Source organism: Branchiostoma lanceolatum, chromosome 14 (assembly GCF_035083965.1).
Source record: "Branchiostoma lanceolatum isolate klBraLanc5 chromosome 14, klBraLanc5.hap2, whole genome shotgun sequence".
Classification (NCBI taxonomy): domain Eukaryota; kingdom Metazoa; phylum Chordata; class Leptocardii; order Amphioxiformes; family Branchiostomatidae; genus Branchiostoma; species Branchiostoma lanceolatum.
The window spans coordinates 7,979,598-7,997,038 of NC_089735.1; the positions used below are offsets into that span (position 1 = coordinate 7,979,598).

The 17,441-nt window shown below is 40.6% G+C and overlaps 2 protein-coding genes across 5 annotated transcripts in view; one reads left to right on the plus strand and one right to left on the minus strand.

Moving 5' to 3' along the window:
- The first annotated feature begins 184 nt into the window (after positions 1 to 184).
- LOC136448860 (dentin sialophosphoprotein-like) lies at positions 185 to 7,487 on the plus strand. Its single transcript, XM_066448527.1, has 5 exons — positions 185 to 375; positions 1,606 to 1,722; positions 2,428 to 2,544; positions 3,100 to 3,374; positions 4,845 to 7,487. The coding sequence occupies exons 1-5, from the start codon at positions 292 to 294 to the stop codon at positions 6,724 to 6,726; spliced, it is 2,475 nt and encodes an 824-aa protein (XP_066304624.1). The 5' UTR covers positions 185 to 291; the 3' UTR covers positions 6,727 to 7,487.
- Positions 7,488 to 9,078: 1,591 nt separating this feature from the next.
- LOC136448859 (protein FAM13A-like) overlaps positions 9,079 to 17,441 on the minus strand; it is a 52,694-nt gene continuing 44,331 nt past the window's right edge. For 3 of the 4 annotated variants that reach the window (XM_066448523.1, XM_066448525.1, XM_066448522.1), the window contains 13 exons: positions 16,105 to 16,158; positions 15,880 to 15,929; positions 15,680 to 15,738; positions 15,483 to 15,564; positions 15,221 to 15,241; positions 14,656 to 14,825; positions 14,132 to 14,215; positions 13,631 to 13,720; positions 13,198 to 13,263; positions 12,593 to 12,762; positions 11,819 to 11,920; positions 11,170 to 11,224; positions 9,079 to 10,453 (listed from right to left, as the gene is read on the minus strand). In XM_066448523.1, coding sequence (XP_066304620.1) covers positions 10,385 to 10,453; positions 11,170 to 11,224; positions 11,819 to 11,920; positions 12,593 to 12,762; positions 13,198 to 13,263; positions 13,631 to 13,720; positions 14,132 to 14,215; positions 14,656 to 14,825; positions 15,221 to 15,241; positions 15,483 to 15,564; positions 15,680 to 15,738; positions 15,880 to 15,929; positions 16,105 to 16,158 — 1,072 coding nt within the window. In that variant the 3' untranslated portion in view covers positions 9,079 to 10,384. The remainder of the gene's footprint in view (positions 10,454 to 11,169; positions 11,225 to 11,818; positions 11,921 to 12,592; positions 12,763 to 13,197; positions 13,264 to 13,630; positions 13,721 to 14,131; positions 14,216 to 14,655; positions 14,826 to 15,220; positions 15,242 to 15,482; positions 15,565 to 15,679; positions 15,739 to 15,879; positions 15,930 to 16,104; positions 16,159 to 17,441) is intronic. The other variant, XM_066448524.1, reaches the window with a different exon arrangement.

Sequence of the window (17,441 nt, forward strand, 5' to 3'; positions counted from 1 at the left end):
ATCGAAAAAGAAACTTGTTGCTTCAATGTTTGTCTATCATTGTTTTCAGAAAATGGTCACTATGTATACCTTCCGCTGATGCCAAATAAAGTCACTGACTCATTTCTTTGTTACGTTACGTGAAAAAATTGTCGCCAAGCTGTTTTCCCCTGTTGGGTAGAGTGGTATGTCCCAGAACACGAATACGGTATGGGAGTGTTCGGAGCGATTTGAACCAAAACTTTTCAACCATCTATCCGATCGGAGCAAGCAGACCACCTTTACGGTTAGAGAAGACTTAGACTGGCCAAAATGGGTCGCATCCCTTGTTCCTCCCTCCTCCTGCTTTTCCTAGTGGCGAGTGTTTCATCAAGACCCTACGAACAGGGCAACGAGGTAAGAATCCAAGAAAAATATATCGATGTACTTTAGTATGTTTTGACGTTAAAAATGTCATCATAGTTCGTTGCATTCAACATTACAAGTTATGTTGCATACAAATTTCAAACTCTACGACACTTTAAAAATACGACAAAATTTTTATCTTAGAAATGCTCACACAAGTCGAGAAGCATTTCCAGAAATGCATTCTGAAATAAGGAGTAAAGGACCGTTTGTGTACTTGTTTGACATTTTCGGAAAGATAGTGGAAACTTTTGCGAGCACAGAACACCGTCGGTCGACAAAAGTCAACGAAACTAGAGCCATCTTCTTCATACTAACGGAAACTGACCATTATTAGTGATTCATTTTTTTTCGATTGTAATTTCTGGGCCAGACTTTTACAACACGGCCGGTGAAAATGTCTGCAATGTCATTGGAGAAGGGGGGGGGGCGCACTCGTGCAAGCCAGATCACGTTAGTTAGTAAAGCCACCTAACATCCATTAAATTTTTGCTTCGTAGTTTGCTAATTATCAGTCCTTTGTGAGATAATCAAGATTGACTTTTCGTCGTTTATTGCTTGCCACGTGTGTGTGTGTGCAAGTCCCCCGTTAATTTCATTCGTTCGTTCGTTTATCAATCCATTCACAAAATTTTGTTTGGACACATGTTTCTACGATCGGCATGTACATTTACGACCGACGAGAGACTAAGATTTTGCATGGCCCTACAATGCCTACATGTTTCGCTTGCACAAGACTTGGCACACCGATCTGTTGGTATTTTGGTATCTAGTAAGTGTGCCAAGTTTCGTTCCTCTAGAAAATTAGACTCCAGAAAAAAACCCACTAAGGAACACACTGCGTATCCAGGACCCTGATGGCAGCTCTAAATTCATCCGACTCCGCTATCACGACTCACTCAACTCTATTAACTGTAGAAGAGAAGCTATTTCGAGCTCAGAAATGTAGAAATATGTACACATATGACCTATGGAGATATGTATTATGTACACGTGCAAGTTTCAGTCTCCTACAATAATCGAGAGTGGGTCCAGCGAATTCATTGAAGCACACCCATACCATAGTAGACGCCGATCCTCACTGTCCATCAAAATTATTAGTTAGACAAGATAGCTTGGTAATTAGCGGCTCGACTAATGAGAGTTTGACTTTATTGAATGCAATTAGGTGCTTTAGCTCTGTGGCAATATTTGGAATGACATTTGATATTGCATTGCCAGGTCACCGGCAATGACGTTTACGATCCGTCCGACTTGGAGAAGACCATCCAAGATGCAGAGAACCTCCAGGAACTAGAACTCTTAGAAAAGGAACAAGAAGATGGACTTCAGGAAGAGGTAAGACATTTACACATTCCCAACAAAATCTATCAAAGAAAGTTAAGATATTCAACCTTGATCGCTCGTATCTCCATTGTTTTGTAGTCATGTGTATTATACCATATATCAGTGAAATGCTTATTTATCACTCGACAATATCCCATATGTTATGATCGTTTATTTGTGAGGCGAGCATACTCAGTATGTTAGTTTATGGAGCAAAAAAAGAAGTGCCTAAACTTTCAACGTGTCCGTTGTTGTTTTTGATTGCCATTGTGCCTCATATTATATGGAAAAAAACTTGTTTATTGCCCTTTAAAATGATATCTCATTTGTGATTATATTTACGCTTTTGCATGATGGGCAGCACAACTGATTTCGCGGATGCGTCGTCTCAAAAAGTGCCAAATCTTTTTTGTCAGTCAAACACTGTGTTAGCAGGAAATTTGGGCATTTTCAATTTGTTTTTGTGAACTACTCACATAATCATCCCTGTTACTCATCTCACAAATAAATGATCATATAGGTACCATTGTAAAAACAAGACATTCTCTGTAATATATAATACAGTATCATGTGACAACGGAGGTATTTTGTACCAAAGTCCCAAACTTTCTTTTGATACCTTTACTTTCTTGCCTTGCCTTCCTGTCAAAGACCGTACCCTTCCCCTGCCTAGCTCCCCTGTCTCACGTTTCTTTCTCGTCCTCCTGATTCGTGCAGAAGGCGGTTGCTGACGAGCTAGAAGAACATCCGGAGGAAGAACCCTCGCCAGGTGCACACGAGTCCGACATCATGCTCTCACCTGAACTATTACAGATACTGGAGGAGGAAAGCGAAGTAAGTAACATCTACTAACATAATTCCACCAGGGTACGTAATTCCGCCACCTTGAAAAGATACACCCAAACAGATCTCCAACCCAATGTGCCCCAGTATAATGCACTCCTGTATATCTATTTGTGCATACCTGGGGGGTGCTGCACTAGAGATTTCTCAAACCCCCTGTTTTTCAAAGTGGCGGATTTATGTAACCAGGCGGATTAATGTTAATGGGGGTTACAAATGTGCATTTAGAAACAGCTTGGTAACATTTTCTAAACGTTTGATGATACTAAATGTTTTTCTAATAAGACAAAGCTACAGATCAATGACATGTTTTCCAAATGTTCAACTTATTAATAATCGGGTCATTGATAACCCTTAATATCTAAATGGTGTTGCTTTACGTAATTACCATCTGACCTTATCTTAGAATGGTACCCTGTTGTGTTTTGAAATATTTGCCGCTAGCAGTCCTTCTGCAAAACAAAACACAACTGTCCGTTTTTCTTTTATATTTGTATGACTGAAAATGACGTTACTTATAATGAATCCTTTGCCTTTTCGCTGTAGGACGAATCCAATGACACCGAGGAAGACGAGGATGATTCCGATGAGGAGGAGGATGATGATGATGACGAGGAAGATGAGGATGATGATGATGAGGAGGACGATGAAGATGATGAGGAGGATGAAGATGAGGAGGATGGAGATGAGGAGGATGGAGATGAGGAGGATGAAGATGAGGAGGATGGAGATGAGGAGGATGAAGATGAGGAGGAGGATGAAGAGGAGGATGAAGATGAGGATGAAAACGACATCGACGCATATTTTGCGAAGATCGACAGGTAGAGAAACCTGCGGGAAATTCTCTCAACCGGTGTTGGTCACGGAATAATCTTCATTTCAATCTGCTTCAAGACGGAATATTTCAAATAAACTATCATCAGCCATGTTCATTTGTTTTGTGTTCTGTTTCTTTTCCTGATCGAGCAACACACAGACGACCGTCAGACGTTTATCCCCCCACCCCCCATGGGGGTATATAATAGTCTGACCCACGTGTGGCTACTATGGACGATCGAGAACTATGGAGTGATAGGGTTCATGTACCCCATACAAAGTGACAGAGAGAAATGTCCCTAGTTAATCTACAGACCATGGTTGTCCGCAAGTTCTACAGTTCAGAAAGGATAAAGTTCTTCACATCGCTGTCGCCATCACTGCCCCCTCCACTGTCAATAACACAAATCACTTTCATAGAAGTCCGTTTAAGTTAAGTTTAAATCACGCCCATTCAAGAATAATTTGCCATACATGGTGCATAAAAATACTAATTATACGTATGTCAGTACGGGGCAGTTATGAATATGTACGTCATATCGCGTTGCTGACGCCCCCTCCTCACGTCACGAGCAGACGTTTCCACCGAACGCTGTTCTGTTCGAATCTTCGAAAAGAACTTGGAGGTTGTTTCGAACATAGAGCCACACACTCGGCACGTGGGAGTCACGCGTACGATCACGTGGGAGTCACGCGTACGTGTAAGCTGTCGTACAGAACAACAGCCTAGATCCAGCACAGTGGTAGGCGCTATGTCAACGAAAGTGTGCGAACGAAATAAACACTATCGACAAAGACTGATCCTAAAACATTACATATGGCTGATGAAAAAGGAAAAAAAAAACCGTGACCAATACCAACACTTGCAGAACGTTGCTTTGTTTTATCTTTGAAAACTTTTTGCATGTTTTATTTTTTAGATCTACTGTATATCAAAGGCGGTGGAAGTGCTTTTAAAAGAAGCCACTAAAACTTATCACAGTTTCAAAACGTTTACTGATGAAATGAAAAACCTGCAAACTTCACAAAACCCACTTATTTCAGAAAAAGTGGGACACTTCGTCTTCCACTGCCTCCAAAAAGGAAGTCAAACCCAAAAGGCTCAGATTGTATCCAGTAGTAGTCCTTTGTTATCATTGTACAGTACTGTATATTTTTTCTAAATACTGTTAACATCTACTTACATAATTTTAAAAGGGTACATAATTCTGCCACCCTGAAAATATTCGTCCAAACAAATTAGTATAGTGTACTCCAGGACTGGCCATATCTTGGTGCTGCACTAGAGATCTCTCAAACCCACTGTTTTTCAAAGTGGCGGATTTATGTAACCTGGCGGTTTAATATTAATGAAGTTTACATGTTCCAAGTAGTCCTCGGGCAAGAACCTTGGTGCAAATTGACATTTATCTTTTAAGTGCCCTGTTCAAAAAAGCGCCCAGCATGAATTTAACCAGAAGTGTTGTGTTTTTCAGCATCCCAAAGAGGAGGGAGAAAAGAATCAGAAAGAAGAGATCCGGGCATGGCGACGAAGGCTCTGGAGCTGAGGTATCCCTTCCTTCTGCTACAGCGGGGACAGTTGAAGATGGGGAAGGATCAGGCGGAGACTGGAAGGGGTCGGTCTTTGCTACAGCTGGAGTCATCCAGGTGGACCCTGAGTCAAGTGGAGACGGGGTAGACGTCAACAAAGCCGGCAAGGGACTCGCTACAGCCATGGAAGACTCAGACTCTAGCGGTGATGACGGCTTCACCAGTAAAATCACACCTGAAACCGGTGCCATGCGAGTTGAACCGGATTCAAGCGGTGATGGCTCGGGGAAGGATGATTCCGACTTTAGCAGTGATGACGGCTTTATCGCCAAAATTTCTCCAGAAACCGGTGCAATGCGAGTTGGACCGGATTCAAGCGGTGATGGCTCGAGGGGGGACGATTCAGATTTTAGTGGTGATGACGGCTTTATCGCCAAAATTTCTCCAGAAACCGGTGCCATGCGAGTTGAACCGGATTCAAGCGGTGACGGCTCGGGGAAGGATGATTCAGACTTTAGCAGTGATGACGGCTTTATCGCCAAAATTTCTCCAGAAACCGGTGCCATGCGAGTTGAACCGGATTCAAGCGGTGATGGCTCGGGGAAGGATGATTCCGACTTAAGCGGTGATGACGGCTTTATCGCCAAAATTTCTCCAGAAATCGGTGCCATACGAGTTGAACCGGATTCAAGCGGTGATGACTCGGGGAAGGATGATTCCGACTTTAGCGGTGATGACGGCTTTATCGCCAAAATTTCTCCAGAAACCGGTGCCATGCGAGTTGAACCGGATTCAAGCGGTGATGACTCGGGGAAGGATGATTCCGACTTTAGCAGTGATGACGGCTTTATCGCCAAGATTTCTCCAGAAACCGGTGCCATGCGAGTTGAACCGGATTCAAGCGGTGATGGCTCGGGAAAGTATGATTCCGACTTTAGCAGTGATGACGGCTTTATCGCCAAAATTTCTCCAGAAACCGGTGCCATGCGAGTTGAACCGGATTCAAGCGGTGATGGCTCGGGAAAGTATGATTCCGACTTTAGCAGTGATGACGGCTTTATCGCCAAAATTTCTCCAGAAATCGGTGCCATGCGAGTTGAACCGGATTCAAGCGGTGATGGCTCGGGAAAGTATGATTCCGACTTTAGCAGTGATGACGGCTTTATCGCCAAAATTTCTCCAGAAACCGGTGCCATGCGAGTTGAACCGGATTCAAGCGGTGACGGCTCGGGGAAGTATGATTCAGACTTTAGCGGTGATGACGGGTTTATCGCCAAAATTTCTCCAGAAACCGGTGCCATGCGAGTTGAACCGGATTCAAGCGGTGATGACTCGGGAAAGTATGATTCAGACTTAAGCAGTGATGACGGCTTTATCGCCAAAATTTCTCCAGAAACCGGTGCCATGCGAGTTGAACCGGATTCAAGCGGTGACGGCTCGGGGAAGTATGATTCAGACTTTAGCGGTGATGACGGGTTTATCGCCAAAATTTCTCCAGAAACCGGTGCCATGCGAGTTGAACCGGATTCAGGCGGTGACGGCTCGGGGAAAACCGCCACCATGAAAGATGACACAGAGTCTAGCGGTGACGGTTTTAACACCAAACTTTCTGCTGATGCGGGAGCCATGCAAGCTGGCATTGACTTGAGTGGCGACGACGATTTGTCCATCGGACCAGAGATTGAGATGGGAAGCGGGGAGCAAGATTCTCCAGAAACCGGTGCCATGCGACAAGAACATACCGCCGATGGCCCTCACAATTGCACCGGTCAACCAGATGGCGACAACCATGATGACGACGTCCGTCATCACGAGATACCACAGTAACAGCGTCAAAACGCCGATCCAGACGACGACGACATCAACTCGACCGAAGGGGTGCATTGCCTACTCTAAGCAGAGGAAGGTCTCCGGCTGGTTTTTGACCTGTTTTTATGCCTAAAACACGCCAAAAACCAGCCGGACCCACTCCTCTGCTTGGAGAGTACATGAAGGCACCTGTCATCACAATGACGCAAACAATGGCTTGATCCAGGATGATCATTTAACAAAGTCTAGTGATAGTACATATTTGTTGTAGAGCGTCACTAGAATTCACTCTTTTCGTCCCTTCAAAAACGTTGCGAGAGATAATATGCAAATGTACGTTAAGTTGGAAAGCACACAGGAATCCAAACTGTAGTTCAGACGCAAAGTCGCAAAGTGCTGTTTAAAGAAGCTGTTGTTCTCGACGTTGTTATTTTTCCATCATCCCTTTATTTCAAGGATGGTCTTTAAGCGTAGGTTGTTAAAATTGATGATAGTCTGACTTGGTGAGATGATGTAGAAATAAAACTAAGATAGTTGTAAGATTTAGAGTAGGTAGTTGAAAAAATTGTTCTTGACTTAAAAATGAATAGTTTTAAGAGTAGGCAATTGAGAAAATCGACGTAGAATAAACAGTAAACAGAAAGTAAAAAATCATTCCGTTGCCACGAATTTCATGCATGTAAGGATATCTCTTATTCTAAATTTGATAACAACAAAGTTTGAGGTTGTGTTTAGGCGTTCAAAGAATTTGAATAAAAGCTCATTTATTGAAGAGCGAATTCTGTTGACTTAAAAGTCTGTCTGAATTACACTAGAGATAATCTAGAAGTAAAATACGTCTTAAGTTAATTGTGGTAAAGGATATACAGTGGATGATAGTTAACATATTTGTTGGGCAGCAATACAAAATCTAATGTTACGCACTCTTACGGGCGCTGTCCTGGGTACTGAACAGGCTTCTTAGCGGAATAAACTACTTCTCTAGCCGCGCCCCCTTAGCAACACGAATAACTCGTCAAATTCGGCGCTACATCGGCCGACACGCCATTGGTGATAACGTCACGAAATCCCAATCTCTCATTGTACGAATCGCTAATTCTGATTGACAGCCAGAAACGGCCTATTGAGTTAGTTATTGAATAGTTGTATTATCATTTTGAGTCTTTCAAAATACCTCTGCCTAGAAAGGCATGCTTTCTCCACTCTGTGCCGTTTTTGTAAAAAAGATACCTTAAAATGTTAGAATAAAATGATTTCTTAATATTAAGTTTTCATGGCAGAAATTTGGCTTGACTCATCTTTTTTGTTTTCAAATAAAAACATGAAGGGGTTAACTCGCATTGATGTTTAACTAATGCCCACTTAAATTTCATTAACCTGTACAACTGAACATCTAATAATCTATCAAGTATCATTTGTTAGTATTATATCTTACTATATCAAATATCATTATCTGTATACCCATAGAAAAAAATACAATACACAGTTTTTGATACTCCACAGCCATATTCACAGCAACTTTAATATTCCTTTCTATTACAAAAATAACCAAAGCCCTATGAAATTATGTCTACTCCACTGTTAGCCTTCCTTGTTAGATTTCTTTTGTTAAAGCAGATCTTCGGAACCACTTTAGCCTGTACATATGTATATCGCCCCCAAAGGGGCACATATCAGTCTCTTATTACAATCATTATCCAAAAATATCAGATTCTTTGATCATTCACCATTCGTAGCACAACCACCATTCACCCTTCGGAAATCAACATTTCTGTACATTTTTGGCCAGCAGGTATACTTATAATAGATAACATTGCATATATGCATGAATATGTCAAATTTGCACACTTTGTGTGACTTGTAGATTGCTAACTATTACAGTCATACAAGACAAAACTAAAGGCGGCCGTGTCTTTTCTGTACATAAGTAACAAAAAAAGGGATACAATTCTAACTTCAACACTACTTCTACTACATCTTATATAATTGTGCATGCTGTGCAACATAACCAACAACTGAAATTCATTGCCTCCTGGACATGTACACAAGACTTCTTCTGAACATCAAAATATTCTGTCATACAACATTTTTACAGAGGAGGATGTGCTTTTACTTTCCAAAAATGACAAGTGGACGTAGACAATTTATCAGATAGGATAGGCAAATCTGTCCCAAACCTTTCTGCACTCGCAACTGACTATTTCTGTCTTCTCACTGTTAACCTCAAGTTATTGCTGCCAAGAACAAAGCTAAACCACCAAAGCTAAATATTTCGAACGTGACTATATGTGAAACAGTGTTGTACTACTGAAAACAGTTTCCATTTGGTCCTGACAAAGAAAGATTTTTTTTTTTATCATCTCAGCTAAAATTGTTCCTCTTTTCCATGCACTTGGAATTTGTCCATGTATTTTGTAATAATTGCAAACATAACTTGCTGCTAAACAGTAACCCATTTATACCCAACAACATACAGATCACAGTCCTGTAGTAGTAGTAAACTATTGAAAGCCCTCTCGGTGATCATCACACACATACCTGTACCTTCCATACTATTCTTTCTACCATTGTACATATCAAACGTTTCGGATGTCACTGACAACTCCTGTAACAGTGTTAATACAATTCCAATAGCAAAGCAACTTTACTTGTCTTTCCTCAACAATGGAGAATTTCTTCACGTAAGCTGGCGTACAACCCTATTAAAAAAATAAGAAGTTATCAACCTTCCTTGGTAATATTTGCATCCCTATATTTTCATCTCTATAGCTTTATATACATATTTTAGAGACCAGTCCTATCATAAATCATACTTACAGTTAGTGCTGCCAAGAAAATGGGCTGGGTTTGACTGTACGCCAGCATACACCCAGCAACATAACAAAACAAAACCATATCTAAACATTCTTCAACTCAAGAACAGTTTGAAATCAAACTATCAAATCATACATGTATTACTACACTAACAAGCAATCTGTTTCCAAGCACAATATCTTTTTTACCCTAGAATGCTGACAGTTACCTTTTCTCTATCTAAGAACGCAAACATTTGATCAAAGAAAGAGAAATATTCCTGCTCAAGTCTTCATTAAGAACCCTTCCTACATCCGTCCATTTGTTTGAATTGACAATAAATTCCACGCGATCATTTGGAAAACAACTTTTTAAAGGATAGAAGCATTTTCCTCATACATACACACAGTAGCCAGAGGTGAGATGGGAATGGAAGTTTAAAAACATCCAAAATGCCATTGAAACATAGCCCAACACAACCTAGTACAGTCTTACCATAACTCTACATGTGGACTCTATATTTCAGACTTTACACATCATAGGGCTGGAAAAATAAAGTTGAGTCACCGTCTCGTCATCAAACTTAAATCCGACAAGAGTAGAACAAGGAAGCTTTGGCCCAGGCAACATCCAATTCCTGATAGCTAGTAGTAGTACTGTACTAAAGTTATCATACATGTAAATGTTTTCCTGTAAAGTTCAGTTGTAGCTTTTGTTTGTTAATAGTGGCAACCAATATACAGTTCACAAATATATTTGGCAATACAAGTAGTAGTTCTAGTAGTAGTTCAGAAGAACATGCTCTTGTGTGTTGTTGCGGTGAAGACATGGATATGTTGTGTCGTGCTGCCTTCCCCACATGTAGTCGAGTGGTTTTGTCGGCCTACATGGTTTTGGAGCCATCTTTCTTGTTGATGAGAGCTTCGACCAGCTTTAAACTCTGTTTAACAGTCTGCAAGAGTACACAAATAGACAATGTTAAACTTTGTTTGCTTACATACTTCTTCTTCTATCCCTTAGTCTCACTATTTGGCCGTTGGGGCACAGAAGAAGATCTGACAACCATTTTTCTCCACCCTTCTTGTTTTTCTGTTTTTCTTACGTTTCACTCAGTGTCATGCCTGTCAATTCTCATGTATTATCTTCCCATCTTTTCCTTTACCTACCCCTCTTTCTTCCTCGTTGGACGGTTCCTTGCATCATAGTTTTGGCTAGTCCCGATGACCGTAGCACATGGCCGTACCACTTCAGTTTTCTTTTCTTTACTGTGTTTAGGAGGTCGTCGTACGGACCAAGGTGATGTTTGACTCTATTTAATACTACTGGTTCTATACAAAACCTAGAAGCACTCTCTCACTAGCAGACACAAATAAAACAGCAAAATTGTGTTGAAAACAACTTAAAACAGAAAATGTTACTTATACACTGCTACTACTGTATTTTAAGTTCACAGTGTTCAGAGTTAAAACCACCTTTGTGACACAACACAACACAACACAATACAACACAATACAACACAACACAACACAGAGTATACGTGATGAGACTGTGGTGAGAGGTCACAGGGAAATCTGCAAACATAAAACCACTGCGAATATTTTACATTTTACAGTACATTCTCTCAGTACAAAAATATACATACATCAAGCATACATGTCTATTTCTCACCTTGTAAGCCTTGTACTCTGATGACATGTCTCCCCTGTCTTCCTTTGTAATTTTCCTGATATGTGATTGGAATGAAAAATCAAGTGTCAGAAAAGCCTTCTTCCATCTGCGTATAACCTAAACCACATAGAACTGGGAGACCCCGATCCAATCCAGGGTCAGAGCGTCCCCTTTGGGGCTGGACCTGTCTTTCAAAATGGACATAAATTGTAATCTCCAAACACCGTAGGACTGACTGGACCTTCTCTGGCTGACTGGAGCTTCCCTGGCTAGCATATACAATTTTGGCACCGTGTAGATCTGCTTGGAGGTTACGTAACTTGGGGGTCCTGTGTTTGAGGAGGTGCCTAGTAAAGATGTACCCTGCTACAGAAACAGCAAGGAAACTTGCAGCCCTATGTGCCACTGGGCACTACAAGGGTCTGAACAAACAAACAAACTGCACAATATGGTTGGATAGCTGGGTGAAGTTAAAATTGGTTAACTATAGAATAGACTGTTCTAGGGGTTAAGAACAATACATTTAACTTTACAACAGTACTGTAGATTCCTGTATATTCCCCCAAAGAGCCCCAAAGCTCAGACACCGTAGATATATACCTTCATCATGACTACATGTTGTACAAGTCATGGTTTGTAGCTAACTTACCGTCCATTTTGTGTGAAGAAGTCATCCTCAAACCTCTTCAGCACAGCCCTGAGTCTCTTCTTCTCCAACCTCAGTTTCTTCAGGTGCTCCAACAGTTCATGTCTGGGCAAATAGGGAAGAGGACAATCTTAAGATGTATTTTGAAGTATGAGACAAGACAAACTTGAACTTATCCCCTGTGTATCTGATGGCAAATTTCAGATTTTTCTTAAGACCATAGAGGCAGTGAGTTGTTAATCCACTGTGTCTTGAGTATGATGTTGGAAAGCGGAGCCCATCCCTCTTCTTACACCATGTGCACCTTTTTAACCAGGTCCTACATTGTACATTGTTAAGGTAAACATACAAACAAAAAATAACTAAGGCCATATTGATTTGATTATATAGATGACATCAATTTTCGTCTGTTTCCACACACACACACAAAATCCGGCATAGGGTAAATCGTACAAAGCAGATGCAAAATGAGCAAATATATGCTGTAAATTGCAAAAAAAATATTTTGGAAAACGGATACTAACTTTGTAGAATACCAAGGTCAATTCCAAAGTCAAAGAAGAAGAACAACAAAAAATTAAGAATCTATATTTCGGTATACCATACTCTGTGTGTTTAGTTTAGATTATCCTTCCTGACAACATAGATTTCATAATGAAGGCTACTTTTTTTTGGCCAAACTTTTTATTCCATTTGCACACTCGCATCAGTTTTGGGGTTCCTAGAGGATGTCATACATATATATAGTCAAATCAACATGGACTAAGTGCTACTTACAGGCTAGCTTGGTGCAGTGTCTCTGAGGTGAACTCGTTCTCATTGGTTCCCTCCCCATTCTGGTCAGCTTCCTCCTCATCCTCCTCCTCCCCACGAGTCTCATGGAGTAGTCCAAAGTTCTGGGTCACAGTGAAGTCAGTAGTAGTCATGGTGCTGCCGATACCATCATCCTGAGGAGGATCACAAAGTACAGTCAGACCTGGTCGGGCAACCACCTCCAGTCACAAGCCACATTTAAACAGTCCTGTCCATTCTAACATAGTTAACCCCACCCTGTCCTCAGCAACCACCTGTCCTCAGCAACCATTTTCTACTCTCCAAGCAGAGGTTGGTGGAGAAGATTGTGACCTTTTTATCATATGCCCCATCTTCTGTCGGCACATTTTTCTACCAACTGTTAGAGGAGAGAGCGGACAGAAAATGGGGCATTTGATAAAAAGGTCACAATCTTCTCCACCAACCTCTGCTTGGAGAGTACCATTTTCCTCAGTCCATTGAATGGTTCAGCTGAATCCAGGTTTGACGGTATGTGTCGTTTACTTTGTGTTCAAGAATGAGTTTGATTCTGAATGGTAAGTCCCCATCTATAAAGGACAGTGCCTCACCTTTGGAGGAGTCTGTTGGAACTCCATCATCTCTCCTTCCTCGATTGTTTCCAAATTTCTGAGGTCCTGCAAGCAAGAAAATGAAAGAAAACCTTTAAGTTCATTTGTTCCTTCATTCAGACCCTTGTAGTGCCCCTCATTGCTGTTTCAGTAGCAGGGTATATTCTTACAGGGAGGGGTTGCTTGCCCTTCATCTTTAACGTGCTCAAGGCACTTCCATTTTACGTCCCTTCCAAAAGACGGATGCATCCCCAACCAAGATGTCCTGGCCCTTTATGAGATAACAAGGAAAACGAAAGATGTATACTTAACACAAATACTGCTCCAGCAAACTACATCTAATACTACACTGGAAGATGGACAGCCAAATAGGTTTACACATAAATTAGTCCAATAAGGGAAAGGAAGGTAGAACTTGAGAAAGAAGACTTACCCCAAGAGACGGTGGCTTGGAGAGGAATTTCTTGACCTGTCTGTATCTTTCATAGAGAGGACGTACAATGTCTTTCTCAACCCTGGATGTCTATAAGACGGACATAAGAAAAATCCACAACAGCGTCAAACATGGAGACTTACATTGGCCGCGAAAGTTTACATTCTCTGTACTGACAACATGTCTTAAACATATCTTTTACACTGTAAGTTTGAATGTTGTAATGAACTCAACGTTACAAAATGTACTTAATATACAACTTTAAGAAAGAGTCACAAATGCAGTAAGCTAACAAGTTTTGCTATTGATGAAACATGTGAAAAATCAACACAATCACTTTTGAACTTTTTGATGCTTACCTTAAACTTTGAGTCAAAGTCAATGTGACATAAATAGCGAAATCATACAAACAAATTTATCTCAACTTACAACACTACCACTATATTCTAAGTCAAAGGGAGTGCACAAAGGACCCATGCCTTTTCAGCACAGTTAACTTACAGGTCTCCCGTGGGTGGACTCAAGGTGCAAGAGCTCTTTCTGCATGGCCACTTTCTCGTCACGAAGTTCATCCATGGTCAACCTCTGTACCAAATGCCAACATGCCTCACAGTCAGGGCAAGAGATACGCCACTACTCAATGTGCAATAAACCCTACTTTTAACTTCAACTAAAAGGATCGGCAATCTAGTATCATCATCAGCATAGTGTAATCTACATGTAACAACAGGCAGCCTAAAACAGACCTATCTACATTCTATGAACATGTAAACCTGGCTAAAAGTGAATACGACAAAATTTTGTCATGATGACAACAACCTGGAACAACATGGTCGAGCACACAAAAACGTACAATGCGTACGTCCGCAGCTATATGAGAACAAAACTACAAATGAAAAAAGGCATCCATTAAAAATTTAGAGAACCTTCTTCTAGTACCGGTCCGACTCGTATATCTTCCTACTGTTACATGTAGACTAAGAAGTCTCTATTTTCGGTAAGGGTTTTTTGTGACAAAGTCGTACCTCTAGCTCTTCTGGTCTGTCAGCATCGTCCCTCTTCTCTGCCAGAACATGAAAGGCGTGGTTCAGCGACCCCCTCAGAGCGCTCAGGGGGCAGTCTGGGTCCCCTGCACCCCCTCCAAAGGGGTAGTCCAACTTGGTGGGGAGGGTCTTACTCAGAGAGTGTCTCTCCTCTGTAGAACAACACAAATCATCAAATAAGGCCATACTGTTTTAATTATACACATGACATCCTATGGGCACCCCAAAACTGATTCAAGTGTGCGAAGTAAAAAAATATTTGGGAAAAAAAAAAGTTGCCTTTATATCGAAATCTAAATGGTCAGGAAGGTTGAACAAATGACTGAAGACACAGAATTTTATACCAAACAATAAATTGTTTTTTTATTTCACATTTTCACTATATGACTTATACTTATGTTCATAAACTTTATTGTGGAAATGGACAAAAATTAATGGGTGTGCAGATGTCATCCAGTGTGGCCACAGACCCAAAACAGGGAGGAAACGACATTCACCCAGAAAAGACCCAAGAATGAAGTATATCTGAGACAAGCCAAACTCTCACCTCTAGCCCGATCCTTGATATCTAGAAAATACAGCAAAGAAAATACAGAATCAGACATCCCCACCTTTTTACTTATAAGTCACAAGTAGCTAAGAAAAGGAGGAAAATTTGAACTAGAATAACACTAAGACTCGATAAAGAAAGCATGTTAACCTTCTTCCTACTGAAGACATATTTTGGCACCAAATGTGTATTGGTTACAGGGTTAGGTAGCAAGGAGAAGGTTAAAAAAGAAAGCACAATCTTCAGACAGTAAAATTACCTTTCAGGTCTTTCTTAGCTTTTGACAAGTCGTTGACTATTTTGTGGATGTCTGCTCTGCCCATTTTGTCAGCATGTGAGGGCTGTAGGGTAGATACAAACATATTAGATATGATAACAATACAGAATATTTCAAAACAAAAACACTTCAGAATATCAACTTGAGGAATACTCTCTGAGAAATGGGGCACAACTTACTCTGTAACCTTTTTCCTCTTCAAATTGAGATTCGAATCTTCGGACTTTCTTTTTCAGACCTGGAAAGCAATGGGTAGAATTAAGCACCTAAACCATTACAACATAAATATGTCACATACATATATAAAACACTCACAAACAGAGAAGAGACAAAGAGAAGCTTATCATAATTATATAAGGCTATTAAAAATGGGACTTACTGTGAATTTTTTTGGTCAGGTCTCGAATTTCCTTGTCCTCTGTAGTCATACTGTATAACATAACATACATGTTCTGGTTATGCGGATAATTAAGGTGCCATCAGCTCACAAACCATTAACGCACTTACCACTAGGCTTAAAGGTCCGGACCAGTTAAACTGGTCAGCGAGAGGCGCTTAAACCACACTGTTACAGAAGAGAGAACACATTAGACAGGTGGCATACCTGTGCATGTGTGAGGCTGGGGGTGAAGGTGGGATGTCCACATCGGCAGGCGCACTGCAAGAGAAACACAACACAAACATTTACAACAACCATACCTTAAATACAATACCCTGTGGACTGCAGGTGAAATAAATGCTGTGGACCAATTAGTCAACAGCAACATCAAGCACACATGAACACAGTGGGAAAAGAAAGATTTGCATGGCAGAAATTTACACAACAAATGCACACTGCAATATGACACAGAGACTAGAAAAATAGAAGTTAAGAAAATACATGTAGATTTTCTGGTCTGCACAAAAAGATGATTATGGTTATCATTAGTTTAAAACATGAGACTGAAAGTTAGTAATTCCAACATCAGCCTGTACAAACTTGCAGAACACGCAATCACAAAGATCCAACCTATTCCCTCCCAACGACAAAACAATGATCACCATTAGCTGGAATGAAGAAAACATGCTACAAACGTTTAATTCATACAGGGAGCTGATTTTTAATCAAGTGCTTTTCTTGATACTTAGGCATATCTGAATCAAGGGTAACAAACATTGGGACAAACCCAGATTAAAGCTGTATCGATGTAGCAAGTTGGTGCTAAACTAAAAACAGAGTTAGGACTGTTTCTGAGGGTAGGAAGAAATGTCGGAAAGCGTAGAAGAGTGACAGACGGTTAGATAAGTAATAAAGACTATAAAGATGATTTAAATGTTTTGTTTAATTTGTAATAAGCTGACTACCACATATTGCAAAATGCAGTTGCACTATACTGTGACAGTTAACATTTCATTTTCATCATTTAAATCTAATACCATAATAACCATTATGATGATTCGTTGATGAAGGTTAGACATCCAGGTAATAAGATCCGCCAAAAACAGTTGTTTTACAGTTACCTCTGAGTTGAATGAGACAGCATTTGGAGAAAGAGCTAATTTGTCTTTTTTTTAAACTCCAAGCGTTAGCAGTACGCTTGCAACTTCCAAAGACATTTCCTTTAGAGTCTCTGTTGCTACTCGATTCTTTCATTTGAAAGGGCCAACTGTTATTTGCATCTGGTAACTCTGGTATATTTTCTTTTTTTTATACAGGTACGCCGAAACGATCGTCGAAGAAAATCTATTCAAACCGTTTGGTCCAATGTGTCTTTGCCCTGTTTTTGTTTGTTCTGGGTTGTGTTTCGTTTTTTCCTTGTTTCCACATACTTTTTGCTGACGTTCGTATTTATCATTGTTACTAGCAAAATTGTATTTGGGACGCACATTTATTAACACGTTTTGTCGTTTAACTAACATAATTCGGAAGAATGTCTACAAAACAAAACAGCGTTTACATCC

Bases quoted from the DNA above. Each gene is read 5' to 3' on its own strand.
- LOC136448860 (XM_066448527.1), top strand. From the start codon at position 292: ATGGGTCGCATCCCTTGTTCCTCCCTCCTCCTGCTTTTCCTAGTGGCG. The intron at 1,723-2,427 runs GTAAGACATTTA...TGATTCGTGCAG, and splicing joins AAGATGGACTTCAGGAAGAG to AAGGCGGTTGCTGACGAGCT. The intron at 3,375-4,844 runs GTAGAGAAACCT...TGTGTTTTTCAG, and splicing joins TATTTTGCGAAGATCGACAG to CATCCCAAAGAGGAGGGAGA.